Consider the following 15,210-nt stretch of genomic DNA (forward strand, 5'->3'; position numbering starts at 1 on the left):
AGGTCTCAGGCTTCAGTCTGGAAGACGATGTTCCCAGCATCTGTCTGTGCATTGTTTTTCAGTCAGTACCATTAAGCATGTTATGCACAAGCACTGTTGAAAGTGCTAGAGATTTCAGGGCACAAGACAGACAAAAACTCCTGCCCGTGAGGAGGTGACAGCTAACAACAAACGTAAGGAATAAACTGATTTATAATTATGTCAGGTTAGGTTCCAAGGTGACGTATAGCATGGGGGGAAAGGAACTGGGGGGTGCAGGGATTAGGAGTAGGAGCCCTGGGGCAGAGTGGGCAGTGCGGGTCACAGCTGGGAACCCCTGGCCTGACTAAGCCCAGGAAGTTGGTTTTTGAGCAGATCTGAAGGAAGCTGGGGCTAGCAGGGCAGATGTCTGCAGACCATTGCAAGCGAGGTTGGAAAAGCCTCACGGAGACCCTGAGGCTGGAGCCTGCGTGACACCGTTGCAACAGAAGTGGCCCGGAGTGGCTGGAGCAGGGGACAGAAGGCAGGAGACTGGGCTGGGCTGGCTGGGAGGGGTCGGGGTACCAGATTTTGTTTAGAATGAAATCCAGGCAGGCATTGAAGGGCTGTGGACAGAGCAGTGATGAGCACTGGGTTCTGCTTATAGAGGGGCCCTATCCCAGGAGCAGGGAGGGGGCGCAGAGGGAGCAGAATTAAGAGGCTCTGCAGTCACCTAGGAAGGGATGAGGGAGCCCGCTCAGGACACCGGCAGTGGGCATGGTGAGAAATGTTTAGACATCTGATGCAGTTTGAAGGCAGAGCCAACAGAAAATCCTGATGGGTTAGACACAGGGTGTCAAAGACAGAACAGAGGTACGGACAACATTGTGGCCCTGGCAGGACAGTATTGCCATCAACAGATGGGAGACAGGGCCAGCGGGGTGGGGTGAGCTTCAGAAAGAGCAGCCAGGCAGAGAGTGGCTTGCTGGGAGTGTGGGCAGGCGGGCTGGCCAGGCTCAGTGCTGCAGAGGCCCTGCCCTGGGAGGAGGTGCCTGGAGAGATGCCCTCTGCCTCCTCCCGCCCCTTGGTGGCCCCCTGGCCTGCAGTGCTCACAAGCCAGGGATAGGAGGCTGTGGGACTAGGGCCCTGGCCACCACCTTCCACATCCCAGGTGGCCCAAGCACCAAGGTGGATTCACAGTGTGCTCAGGCAAGAGGCTGCTGAGGCTGTGATCACTGGCCAGCTGTGGAGGACGCAATGAGGGGATCCCACAGAGCTTAGAGGATGAACAGCCCCAAGTGGGAGTTTCCTGGTGAACTCAGTGTTCTCATGTGCGGAGTGGCATGCTGCATCCCACCATGGCGGTTAGCCAGCTCCTCCAGAGCACATTTGTGATGTGCACAGCGGCTCTCGGGAGGGTTTAAGGCCACGACTCTCTGGCTTGATGCTAGGAGCCTGGCCCACTGCTCACAGGCCTGTGAAGCCCAGCCAGCCGGGCATGATGGAGACCGGAAACCGACAAGGCCTGCAGGCTCTCATCCCAGCCTGCCCAAGGTGGTCCCAGAGCCCTGCCGTCTGTCCCTGTCCCGCATCTCACCTCCACTTTCCTCCACAGGTCTCACTGGTCAGCCTGGTGGCCAACACCCTGGGCTTTGCTGAGATGGGCCCCATCAAGTCACTGCGGACACTTCGTGCCCTCCGCCCCCTGAGAGCCCTGTCACGATTTGAGGGCATGAGGGTAAGAGGAGCTTTGGCCTTGCCGCCAGGCCTGGGGGGGAGTCACATGGAGGGACCCCTGGGCTCTGCTTGCTGGCACAGTGTCCTAGCGACTTGGGGACCCAGAATCTCTGGTCTGGGGCCTCTGGAGAGTAGAGGGCTGTGAGAGCCCTGGACAAGGGAGGGGAGACAAGAGCTTACTGGGCACAGGTGTTTCTGTGAAACCCCAGGTCCCTGGCACCCAGGACTCTTCCACTTTTGCTCTGATAAGAGGTCCCATCTCCCTGTGTGCCTACTCTGTGTGACTGCACCCCCTGGACCCTGGCAGGCATGGGCTGCCTCCCCGCATCTGTGCTGGGCAGGGGCTGTGGCAGGAAGGGCGAGGCCAGGCGACACGGAGCAGGTTTATTCACACCACTGGGAGCCACTGTGCAGAGTGACAGGGTCGTGTGTTAGTGAACGCCTTTGCATGGTTTTTGGAGTGGACCTCCCTGTGCATTTTTCAGACTACCATATTTTTCACCATCAAGAATATAAGCACATATGCAAATTTAAAAGCCCCCAAGAAAAGCATAGCTATTACATATAGCAAGAAAACAAACACACATGTTTGTATGCGTCTTTTCCTTTTGTTTTTTTCTAACAAAACATACACAATTCCATGTGGCTGCAAAAGACACGTGTGCCGTCTCCTTGACGTGGCAGGCATCATCGCTTGCTTACCATTTGGTTGACGGCTTTGAACCTTGCCCACATCTCCAATGCATGGAGAGATATGTTGCTTATTCCTCGTGGAAAACCATCCACAAGAGAATACACAGGGCTGGAGTGGAAGATTTCTTTGGAAGCAAAAGTATTTGGTTCCAGAGGGACACAGGGAGATAGATGCCAGGTACCAGGAATGCCTCTGGTCACTGGCCACAGAGACAGCCAAGGGCAGCTCCTGAGCCATCTGGCCTCTCCTGAGGCAAGTTTTATGTTCTTTAGAGCTAGATTTCCCATCCTATTCCAGGATTTCTCCTGCCTGCTGGGGAGCAACACCTCCCACCCTGGCCTCCAGGCCCTCTGGGCCACACCACAGAGTCCCCTACCAGCTTCACTGCCATCCATGGGATAGATGTCCTCCTGGCTCATGGACAGATGGGCCCCTGAGTGAGGCTGGGTATCCCAAACACATCTTCCAGGGAGCCCTCTCCTGGATGCTGGGGCATTAGCAAGGGGGTTGAGGTTGTGACTTGATGGGGCTAGACAGGCCTTCACTGGGAAGCGAAGGCACAGGGGGACCCAGGCTACCTGCCCTATGGCTGGCTCTGCTCTTACATGAGCATTGCAGAGCTGTCACAGTATTCTCCACACATGTGATACAAGGGCACCCTGGATATACTTTAGGGAAAAACATGCGTCGATCTCAATAGCAGTAACCCTAAAATGAACCAGAAATTTATCCCAGTGAATATAAGACCAGAGGGACTGATAGGAGGCCCAAAGTCTGGGGATATGTTTTTGGAGGCCCTTTCCCATCAGAATCCCGGATCCTCAACTGACACCCTGTTTTTATAAAAATCAAGTTTTGAAGGTCATGGGTACAAGCAAGGCAGAGCCAGTGAGGGAAAGATGTGCTCTGGGATCAGGCTGGACTTTAGGGTGCAAAGAAAGGCATGTGTATTCTGCCAGGGCTTCCAGCCATGGAGTTGGCCTCTCCCATGACTGTAGGATCTGCACTCTCCCTGCAACAGCCCCCTGTAGCCAGGGACTTAATTCAGTGGACAGTCTGGAGAAGGTTATATGCTCTGGGCACCCCCAAGAACTGAATCTCCTCTTGGTCCCCTTGAGGTGGTAGTCAATGCCCTGGTGGGCGCCATCCCATCCATCATGAACGTCCTCCTCGTCTGCCTCATCTTCTGGCTCATCTTCAGCATCATGGGTGTGAACCTCTTCGCGGGCAAGTTTGGGAGGTGCATCAACCAGACTGAGGGAGACCTGCCTTTGAACTACACCATCGTGAACAACAAAAGCGAGTGCGAGTCCTTCAACATGACTGGCGAGTTGTACTGGACCAAGGTGAAGGTCAACTTTGACAACGTGGGGGCTGGATACCTGGCCCTTCTGCAGGTGGTAAGTCTCAGAGAGGAGGGACTTTTCCCCCAGCATCTGCCTTCCTCCCAGGTGTGGGCAGGAGAGGGTGGTAGGCCCTAAGGAGGCTAAGGATTTCCCAGGGCCTTGGGAAGTCCTCAGATTTTCAGTTGTAGAACAGATGCCACATGCTGCAAGGTGCATGGCACAAAGGCCAGGTCAGCACTGTGGCAGAACCAGCTCCCCAGCCAGTAGTCAAGTGGACCTCTTCAGGCTATCTAGTAGGCAGTATGATGGCGTCAGTTAAACATGAAAGACCAGAGACTCCCTAGGGACTGGACTATTAGCAAAACCGTGACTCTGGCCACGCTTTGTTATAAAAGGAAGTAACACCTCTTGTGTTTTGTAAAAGAATATGTTTTCTTCCATCTTTGATGTGCAGAATATGTAGCATCTAAACACACAGTGCTTCTAGACTTTCCATTGATTCTATGAATTTGATAATGTCAGTGATGATAATATATGCCGTAAAGTTAACCTACCATTAGCCTGGACAACAGAAATGCCAGTAAAATTATAAAGTGATAGGTTTTTCCAGCACAGAGAGAAGTAAAACAGAATCAAATGCCTTTATTGTGGACGCAGAGAAAGCCACAGGAAAGAGAAAAACATGGCCTCTGCAGATCTTTCGTGGGGTCCAAGGTTAAATAGCCCCAGGCAGGAGGCAGAGTTTAGGAGGCGCACTGCCTGACATGGCAGACCAGGATTGGGTGGGAGTGTGGGAAAAGGGAACAGGATATTACAAAAAGGGAAGTAGGAAGTTGTAATTTGACTCAAGGGAAGAAGGGTGGGACTTAGCACATGGCCTTTAGTGGCCTGCGCCATATTAGCTGAATGCCATGGTGACTCAGCACCATACCACATGACCTCCAGTGCCATATTGTCTGGGTGCCATAGCAACTCAGCAGGAATTACAGGGGGGCAAGAAACCAATCATAAAGCATAAAGCTGCACCTTGCTTATCTTGCAATCCAGCTTAACCCTGGACATCTCTAACCCCCACCTCAAAGTAAAGGGAAACCCAGGAGAGTATCACCTGGAAACTTTTTGTGCATCCATTCACAACTCTGCCCATCCCTTAAGTCCCAGCAGTAACACCTCCCACCCCCTTCCAGACCATCACCCCGATGCCCTGAAGATCTCCTGCTAAGTATCACCTCTGAAAGGTTCCCCACATCCCAGTAGGCCTTGCAGGGGACCAAGCCTGTGCCACACAGACTTTAGGGGGTGCTCCAGATGCAAACTGTGGCACATGACTGCCTCAGAAGTTTAGGCACAGAAAGTTTGTGTAGCTGAGCTTGTGCATTGAAGAGAGGCTTGGGGCCTTGGAGGGGATTAGGTTTTGCCAAAGACACAAGTAAGACCCCACTGGGCTGCTGGTCTAACCAACAAGTACGTCTCTCAGCGCTGTCTGCCTCTCCCCGGCAGCCTGGCCCAGGGCAGCCAGTGTGGCCATGCCAGGGCCTGTCTCCTTCTCTCAGCCCCCACCAGCGTTCCTTGGTGTGCTGCACTGGAGCTTGGTGTGACATTAGCAGAAATTTTGCAAGCCTGTAAGCACAGCCATCATAAAAAATTAAATTTTATAAATATATAATTAACTAAATGAGGTTACAACAGAAGTAGCAAATACTCAGAATTCAGCATTATTATCATCTGTGCTGTGGAAGTTATTTACAGTTATTTATTGTTCTATTTGTCCTAGAAATACCATAACACTGTGCCTCTACACATCTCTTTCCAGCTCTGTGTTCAGTAATAGCACATTGGTAACTTGAAATTAGCCATGGAAGGAGTATTTATATTAGAGAAATTGGCCAACATGACAATGAAGGTTTTTTCTCCTTCTGGAAATCCAAGGCCAACATACCACCGGCCAAAATCCCTTAAGGCCAAGGCAGGGATTTTTCATGGGTTTCAGGAAAGTCTGCAGAGCAGAAGCCACATGGTTCCCTGAAGTACACAATGAGGGGGTCCAGGTCAGCAGAGGTCAACCTTAAGCTGGGCCAGGGAGTCCAAGCCCCACCCCGCCGTCCCTGATGCTCACTGTCGAGACTTTGTTGTGTTAGAACCTGCAGTGTATGCAGAGCAGAAGGCAGACCTTCCGGCCCCAGCCTCCCTTCAAAGCACTCAAGACGGTTACCTCTCACTGCACAGCCTTCTGTCAGTGTCTGCGCAGCTGCTTCCCCTTCACCCTCGGACCTAGAGACCATTGTGTGGAGCACCCAGCCATTTGACAAACAAATGGGTGTTTGAGGCCTGTTTGCTTCCTATGGAAGGTTCTTTCTTGGCCTCATCTGTCAAGATTGGAGTCCTGCATAGCCCAAGCAAGATGCAGAGCTCAGTGATTTTCTTAACCTTCACTTTTCCTTCCAGGCAACCTTTAAAGGCTGGATGGACATCATGTATGCAGCTGTGGACTCCAGAGGGGTAGGTCACCACCCTTGCCTCTGTCACCAGATGGAATGCCTTAAGCCTTTGGCTACTTGGCTACCAGGGAATCAGTGTCCACATCTGAATGCCCCACCTGCCAGGGCAAGATCTTGTGTGTCCACTGGGCTTCAGCTCTGCTGGAGCACCCAGGCCTGGCTCTGGGACGGGGTTGCACGATCTTCCAAGCAGACTGAGATTCTCAAATGTGTTTCAGACCAAGCTCACTGTAGTTTACTCAGATCTCACCTCAGGAGAATGAGATGACAGCAAGAGAGATGAAAATCTAGTTCAGTGAAGACTAAGCCCAGCCCCAATATACCAACCTATCAGTGGCCCTGGAGCAGAAGTCACCCCCTGACATAGTGCCAGCCCCAAGCCCAGCATGCCTACTGCCCTCCTCTGTCCCACCTTCCCCTGGCCTTGTTCTGTACTCGCAGATACACAACCACACCCATGCTGGTGGCTTCCTCTGGACACAACCACGTCCACAGAATAACTCTGTGCCACCACCTCTGCCTGTCAGATCCTGAGACCTCAGACTGTCTGATCTCCATGTCTGATTTCTCCCCTTAGTATGAAGAGCAGCCCCAGTGGGAGTACAACCTCTACATGTACATCTACTTTGTCGTTTTCATCATCTTCGGGTCCTTCTTCACCCTGAACCTTTTCATTGGTGTCATCATTGACAACTTCAACCAACAGAAGAAAAAGATACGTAGAGCACCACTCCACATAGGCAGAGTGGGGCGGGGCAGGGCCAGTGCCAGAGGACTGAGGAGCCAGTGTGGCTACAGGGCCCACCTCCCCCTCCCTGCTGGGTTTGGTCCTCTTACTGCAGTAGAATAAGTAGAGCAGAGGCATCCACAGATGTAACTTGCTAGGCCTGTAAGGACATATGAAGGGGCTTTGGTGGGAGACACAGTACCTGCCAAGCTTACCTTAGAGCAGCTGGGATGAGGGTTGGGTTATTCACCAGGTCCACAGTCAGAGGTTATGGGTGGGGCTATGCAGAGGCCCACAGTCTTCTTGGACCTCCATCATGAGGGCCATGACTATTTGTAGGCAAACCAAGTGGGCAGAGAGAACCTCGGGGCTGGCTGAGCTGGGCAAAGGGAAGAGGTTGGGTGGGCATTGCATTTTCAGGTCACAAAGCCAGGGAAATATCAAGGTTAATGAGGACAGGGACTCTGGAAAAGCAGGTCTGGTGCAGGATAGGGACATCCTTTCTCCACCAGGGGAAGTGAGGTGACCCAGTTGACCCAGGCGCTTTCATCAAGGAGGCAGGGCCCTGTGCATTCTGTGCTGGGGTTCTAAGAACCCCAAAACGAGGCTGCTGCTTGTCTTGCTGCACTTAGGGGGCCAGGACATCTTCATGACAGAGGAACAGAAGAAGTACTACAACGCCATGAAGAAGCTGGGCTCCAAGAAGCCCCAGAAGCCCATCCCACGGCCCCTGGTGAGCTGGGCTTCCTGGCAGAGTGGGGAGGGCCTTTGGGGTGGGAGCCCCAGCCACACAGCCAGTCACTAGGGCCTCTTCACAATCTGTCGTCCCAGCTTGAGATGCTCTTGGATGTCTGACCCACGTAGAGGTCCCTACCTCATATGGATAATGGGGAAGAAGGCAGGGGCATCTAGGGGACACTACTGACCCTTTTCCCTGGAGAGTGCAGGCAATGTCCCCAGTCCCTATCCCACTCGCGGCCTCATCCTAGAACCTCTGTGTTATGGGAGCTGTATTCAAGCATCCCTGAGTGAGCAGAGCTGGGGTGGAGGGTGCTGGGTTCTCTGCCAGGCTGTGTTCCTTGGCCTGATGGAGCTATTCTCCAAAAAAGTAGGGAGCCCAGAAGAAAACTCAATGTGATTAAGTAATGTAACCTAATCTAACAAGTGGCACACCTAGTTTTTTAAATCCAGCTCATCACTTTCATCTGATTGTTTCTTGTTCATTCATTGTGCTCTGTTCTAGATTAGATTTGTGTGTGTTTGCTTCTTTACAATTTTCTCTTCCCCCAGGATAACCTAGGATAGTTTATAATTAAATACACATACAAATAGACTAGAATAATTTTGACTCCATAAATAAACCAGAATAAATAAAATCAATCCCATAAAAAAAGTAGAGAAAATATGTTCATCTGAGAGCTGATACAATTACTAGGATTGAAGTTTAAATTTGACTTGAATTTGTCTGTGGGAACAAAGAAAAGCACCGTGCATGAGGAGACTCAACTCAGAATAGGAGAAATCTCTCCCTGAAGATCCATCAGGGGCAGCCTCATGGAGGACAGAGCCCTGGATTGGGCCTCAGAGCCCAGGATGTCAAGCAGAAAGCCAGCTATTTTGGCCACCGTGATGTCCTCCTCTGCACTCGCCATGGCAGTGTGGTGGGGGCCGTATCTTCACTGAGGATGGAGTAGGAGGACATGTGGTCAGGACCAAGAAGTAGCCCCAGGGGGTCCACTAGCCTGTCTGAGGCCACTGCTGAGTTCATCTCTTTTGCCCCTTCTTTCTTGTTCATTCGTTGTGCTCTTTTGCCCCTTGTTTCTTTCAGAACAAGTACCAGGGCTTCATATTTGACATCGTGACCAAACAGGCCTTTGACGTCAGCATCATGTTCCTCATTTGCCTGAACATGGTGACCATGATGGTGGAGACTGATGACCAAAGCCCTGAGAAAGTGAACATCTTGGCGAAGATCAACCTGCTTTTCGTAGCCATCTTCACAGGCGAGTGTATCGTCAAGATGACTGCCCTGCGCCACTATTACTTCACCAACAGCTGGAACATCTTCGACTTCGTGGTTGTCATCCTCTCCATCGTGGGTGTGTATGCAAGTCAGCTGGACAAGGTGGAGGAGCCTCCCCAAGCCAGCCCCCTCCCTCAGCCCTAGACAGACACACACACACCCTCCCAAAAGAACTTGTCTGGGAGGTCCCATGCAGGCCAAAGGAGCTGACCTAGCAGAGGACCTACACCCTTTCCTATCCCCGCCCTCCAGGGGACTTGAAGCACAGCTCTCTGGCTACTCAGAGAGCTTCCAGGGTACCTGGAAAAGGGAATGGAAATGGTGGAGACTCTCTGGCCCTCCAAAGGCAAACGGCACCCTAGGTTGAAAAGTGAGGTTCACTGGGTAAGTTCCCAGCGACAGGAGGTCAGTGGCCTGCTAGGGCAGAAGTCATTCCTGCAAATGGAAAATTCTGGAGTCTAAGCTGCAAGGTGTGTTCCAGTTTGCTTCCAATATCCCTTGCCTCCTATGATTTGTTTTGTAGAATTAGCACTGAGGGAGGGAAACACAGGACTAGGAAGCAGCACATGTAGGATGTCTGGTCCACCTGGGAGCCCAAATTCTTTCTATAACAGCTTTATTGAGATAGAATTTATATACCAGAAAATTAATTTAAAGTTCACATCATAGTATACAATTCATGGGTTTTAATGCCATCCTGCATTGCTTTTTGATGGAGAGTCTGAGAAATGTGCCATTAGTCAATTTCATCACTGTGTGAACATCACAGACTGAGATACAAACTGAGGCTGCTGCCATGTCAACAGGCAATATAAATCCTATAGGACCACTGTTATATATATTCAGTCTGTCACTGAAATGTCTTTATGTGCTGTAGGACTAGATATTCACAGAGCTGCACAATCATCACCAGTACCTAATTTTAGAACTTTAACTTAACCCCAAGAGGAATTCCACTCATTTAGTACTCATTCTCCATTTTCCCTCTCCCTCAGCTTTGGTAGCTACTAATCTAAAATTCTGAGGGACTACCAAACTGTTTTCCAGTGTGGCTGCATCATTTTACATGCTTATCATCAAACTGTGAGAGTTCCTTTCTCAACAGTACGTTTTTGTCTCTATTTTTTTATTATGGCCATCCTAGTGGGTATGAAGTGATGTCTCATGAAGTTTTTTGGGTTATACTTTCTTGGTGACTAATGATGCTGGACATCTTTTCATGTGCTTTTTGTCAATTTGTACATCTTCTTTGGAGAAATCTTTGTTCAAACCCCTTGCTTCATTTTTTAAACTGAGTTAATTATCTTTTTATTATTAAGTTGTAAGAGTTCTTTCTATATTCTAAATACTAGTCCTTTATGAGATATATGACTTGCAAATATTTTCTCCTATCTGTGGTGTTTGGTGGTGTTCATTGAAGCACAGGAATTTTTAATTTTAATGAAATCTAATTTATTTTATATCCTTTTTCTTTTGTCACAATGTGCTCAGAGCCCAAACTCTTTACCCTGCCCTTTTGGGTGACTCTGACTTTTGTCTTCCTGCCTCTGGTGAACCCAAATGGTGATGCAAAGGCTGAGTGAGGCAGCATGGCTGTCATTGCAGTGATGGGCAGGTGGTTAGAAGCATGAATGAAGGTCAGGAACACCCAAGGACTCAGGTGGAGGTGAGGGTGACAGTGCCCCACAGAGCTGGAGAGACCCTTTTGACAATTCAGGACATCAGCAGCAGGAGTGAGCCATGAGGAAGAGTCACAGAGGCTTTGGAGGTGCAGCATATACCTCAGCATGGCCTTCTGGTCCCAGTGTGTGGCCACACCAGAAGCCATGGTTCCACGGTTCTGAGGTCAGCCTAGAGCCAGTATGTCTGGGTTCAAATCTCTGCTTCTCACTTTGGTGGCAACTTGAGTAATTTACTTCACCTCTCAGTTTTCCTCTTCTGGAAAATGAGGGTGATGGTATCAGCTCACTTTTCCAGCGTGATGGGAAGGTCAGAATGGAATGATGGCCACAAAGTACTTGGCTCAGGGCCCTACTGACACATGTCAGCCAGCAAATTATTACTAAATGAGGGCCAGGAAATGTCACTTGGACCAATATAAGGCTAGTTTACTTTATACTTTGTCCTATAATTTATGCCCAAGTTCCTTAAAACTTCAAATCCAAGTAGTCACTAAAGACCCAGGGCTGAGGAAGCCCTGCAGGGAAGCAGAGTTGAAAGGTGACAGGAACTGTCATAGAAAGGCAGAGAGAAGCCACTGAGGCATGGTGTGGTCTTGGGAGCACGGGTTTGGGGGCAGTGTTTCATGTCCCCCATGCATACATGAATTGTCCAGGCTTGTGAAAAAGAAATGGGTTGGGGTTAGAGCTGAGATTTTACATTTCTAATAGGTACCCAGAGCCCATTATTGCTGGCCCTCAGACTGCATTCTGAGCTGTAAGACCTGAGTTCTAGGCTGCTGAGATGCTAAGCGAGTCCGCTCTAGCCTCAGACCCCACAGTGTAGAAGGTGGATACAACTCTGTTGTGCAGGTGTATCCAGAGCTTTTCTAGGGAGATGGGGGAAGGTAGAGTCCAGTGTGCTCCTTAGGCCCATTCCTCCTGGAAGGGCCCTCTGCCCCGGCTCCTCACTGAACAGAGTAGTGCTGGCCTGGGAGGTGGACAGGCTTCTGTCAGAGGCCACAGTCCTGCTGCTCCCCACAGGCACGGTGCTCTCTGACATCATCCAGAAGTACTTCTTCTCCCCGACGCTCTTCCGAGTCATCCGCCTGGCCCGAATCGGCCGCATCCTCAGACTGATCCGTGGGGCTAAGGGGATCCGCACGCTGCTCTTTGCCCTCATGATGTCCCTGCCCGCCCTCTTCAACATCGGGCTGCTGCTCTTCCTCGTCATGTTCATCTACTCCATCTTTGGCATGGCCAACTTTGCTTATGTCAAGTGGGAGGCCGGCATTGACGACATGTTCAACTTCCAGACCTTTGCCAACAGCATGCTGTGCCTCTTCCAGATCACCACATCGGCTGGCTGGGATGGCCTCCTCAGCCCCATCCTCAACACGGGGCCACCCTACTGTGACCCCAATCTGCCCAACAGCAATGGCTCCCGGGGCAACTGTGGGAGCCCAGCCGTGGGCATCCTCTTCTTCACCACCTACATCATCATCTCCTTCCTCATCGTGGTCAACATGTACATCGCCATCATCCTGGAGAACTTCAGCGTGGCCACAGAGGAGAGCACTGAGCCTCTGAGTGAAGACGACTTTGACATGTTCTACGAGATCTGGGAGAAGTTTGACCCAGAGGCCACCCAGTTTATCGAGTACTCAGCCCTATCCGACTTCGCAGATGCCTTGTCTGAGCCACTCCGTATCGCCAAGCCCAACCAGATCAGCCTCATCAATATGGACCTGCCCATGGTGAGTGGAGACCGTATCCACTGCATGGACATCCTATTTGCCTTCACCAAGAGGGTCCTGGGGGAGTCTGGAGAGATGGATGCCCTGAAGATCCAGATGGAGGAGAAGTTCATGGCGGCCAACCCATCCAAGATCTCCTATGAGCCCATCACCACCACGCTGCGGCGCAAGCATGAGGAAGTATCGGCCACAGTCATCCAGCGGGCCTTCCGGAGGCACCTGCTGCAGCGCTCCGTGAAACATGCCTCCTTCCTCTTCCGCCAGCAGACGGGCAGCGGCGGTCTCTCTGAAGAGGACGCTCCCGAACGAGAGGGCCTCATTGCCTACATGATGAACGAGAACTTCTCCCGGCGCAACGGGCCACCCTCCAGCTCCTCCATTTCTTCCACGTCCTTCCCACCCTCCTATGATAGTGTCACCAGGGCCACTAGTGACAACCTCCAGGTGCGGGTGTCTGACTACAGCCACAGTGAGGATCTCGCAGACCTCCCCCCATCCCCAGACAGGGACCGAGAGTCGATAGTATGAGCCCGGCCCCACCAGCCAGGACACACACTCTTGTACTGTGGCAAACCTGAATGCAGTCAAAACCAGCATGCTGGGGCCTTCCTGGCCTTGGGCTTCAGGGGTAAGAGATGGGCTCGGCCTGTGGCTCCACAGAGCTCTGTGGTGTTGTGTCATCAGCTGAAGCAGCGAAGGAACCCGCTATTCTGGAGGCTGTCCCTGGAGCCCTGTGTAAACCAGGGGCCTGGCTTGGCCAGGTAGCACCCTGGGCTCTGCAAAGCACTCATCATCGCAGCTGTTGAGGTGAAACATAAAATAGACTGTACGTGTTGTGAACAGGCTTTCGTAAATTTATTATATTTGATATTTTTTTACTTGAGCAAAGGACTAATGTTTTTTCCATGGATGTTGGCAGCCATTTATGCTGTGTCTTCTTAATCCCAAACAGGAGCGTCTAGGGACGCCAGTCTGTCCGCAAAGCAAAACCGGAATGCAGTATGGCTCGCCCAGACCTTCCCTGCTCGAGGAGGGACCGGTCCTCTGTTGCTTGGGCTGAGGGTCCAGGGACTGACACTCCTCATTCACATGCGTGTGCACACACTACTCCCATACAGGAGGCCAGACCCAGGCTGCAGAGGGCCTGGGCTCCCCTCGTTCCCACCTCCTTGGGTTCTGTCAGTGGGGCTCATTCTGGCCTTCCATTCTCCCCAGGGTCCAGTTTTTCCCATTTTTATGCAGGCCATACTGGTCAGTCCTATGAAAATAAAAAGCTTCCGGAAGACTGGCCTGAGCCCCGGGCTAGTCCTGGGCATGGATGCTGCCCTTTCTTCCCTCTTGTAAGAGTATTAACACTACATCCGGTGAAAAAAAGCACACCAGCCCCACTCACTGTTGGGTTTACAGTTTGTCCTTGCTCGCAGAACGTGGTAGGCCCTGCCTGACGGGCCAAGAACAAGAAGGCTGAGCCCTGAGGTTTGGGCTCAGTTTACCCCTGCGCAGCTGTGCTGGCCTGCAGGCCCATGTGAAGAAAGGAAGCTGCTGCTATCTGCCAGCCTCTCCCCAGGACCATGCATCTCTGGCTGTGTGCGGAGGGGACCCTGCCTGGGCGCCAGCCTTTCTCCAGATGCAGTGTCATGAATTAGGGAGGAAACGGCTCGCAGGATGGCCAGGCTGGCTCTCATCCCTGGGGGGGGACAAAACTTTGATCTCCTCTGGGAAAGGAGGCCGGAGTCTGGAACACCATGTGCAGGACTTCCTTGGGACAGGGTTTAGGATACCGCATAGGTCTTGCAAGAAGGCTTTTTCAGGGAAAAACACCTTACTAGTCCAATTACCCCCAGGACCTCTATAGCTGCTGACAATCCTATTTAGCATATGCAAATCTTTCAAAGTAAAGCACTGTCACCCTGAGGTGACAGGGTCGCTGGTGGAGCCTGAGCAGGCAGGAGCCCCGCTGCCCAGTCAGCTCCCCAGCAGAGCTGCCCTCTGCGGGGCATCCACCTCACAGGCCAGCTCAGTCTCACCCACCTGCGCTAGGCTGGCTGCTCCTCACCTACCTCGCCGCGCTGTCGGAGGGCTGGACATTCGCGATGCTCGTGGCAGTGCTGAAGGAGGGCATTGCCGGCGAGTAAAGTATTATGTTTCTTCTTGTCACTCCAGTTCCCTAGGTGACAACCCCAGCGCCCCCCCACCCCACTCCTAGAAACTCCTCCCGTGTTCCCTTCGAGTCCAGCGTGGGACTTGGTTTTAACTGTCCCAGTGACACTTTTCTGAGTGGAAATCTTATTTTTGTAGACTTGTGCTTTGCTTTCAAGGCCTGGAGAAGTGTGTACCCCCGACACCCCCACCCAGCAGGAACACAGCCGGGCCGCTTGCCCTCTGGCCGGAAGGAGACTGGTTTGTGTGTGGACAGCCCAGGAGCCTCAAGACAGGTGCTGGGGCTGGCTGCGGTTGGCAGCTGAGGGCAGGGATGAGCAGGCTCCTTTAGGTCAGTGTGGCATTTTTTCCTCCAGAACTGCACAGTGCCAGCAGGAGGGGGAAGAGGAGGAGGAGGGGGAAGGGACACGCCTCAAGTGCCAGATGCTGTCGAACTAATTGAGCACTTCTCACCAAACTTCGTGTATAAATAAAATACGTATTTTTAAAACAAACCAATAAATGACTTACATGACCTGGTCTGGGCTCTGTTTTTGTACTCAGACTTGACGAGGTTGATGGCAGCTTCGTGAGAAGGCGATCAGGAGGCCTTGGCTGGAGCAAGACTGGAGAGTAGGTGCTGGGGGTTGGGGTGATTCTTTTTTTTTTTTTT

The 15,210-nt window shown here is 51.8% G+C and overlaps 1 protein-coding gene across 8 annotated transcripts in view; it reads left to right on the top strand.

The window, feature by feature from the left end:
• Window positions 1–15,077, top strand: part of Scn5a (sodium channel, voltage gated, type V alpha subunit) — a 75,903-nt gene extending 60,826 nt beyond the window's left edge. For all 8 annotated transcript variants that reach the window (XM_005386579.2, XM_013515220.1, XM_005386585.2 and 5 more), the window contains 7 exons: window positions 1,574–1,696; window positions 3,508–3,789; window positions 6,181–6,234; window positions 6,811–6,948; window positions 7,589–7,693; window positions 8,789–9,059; window positions 11,686–15,077. In XM_005386579.2, coding sequence (XP_005386636.1) covers window positions 1,574–1,696; window positions 3,508–3,789; window positions 6,181–6,234; window positions 6,811–6,948; window positions 7,589–7,693; window positions 8,789–9,059; window positions 11,686–12,926 — 2,214 coding nt within the window. In that variant the 3' untranslated portion in view covers window positions 12,927–15,077. The remainder of the gene's footprint in view (window positions 1–1,573; window positions 1,697–3,507; window positions 3,790–6,180; window positions 6,235–6,810; window positions 6,949–7,588; window positions 7,694–8,788; window positions 9,060–11,685) is intronic.
• Window positions 15,078–15,210: the final 133 nt, after the last annotated feature.

The sequence above is a fragment of the Chinchilla lanigera genome, unplaced genomic scaffold (genome assembly GCF_000276665.1).
Source record: "Chinchilla lanigera isolate Chin_1 unplaced genomic scaffold, ChiLan1.0 scaffold00026, whole genome shotgun sequence".
Lineage (NCBI taxonomy): Eukaryota > Metazoa > Chordata > Mammalia > Rodentia > Chinchillidae > Chinchilla > Chinchilla lanigera.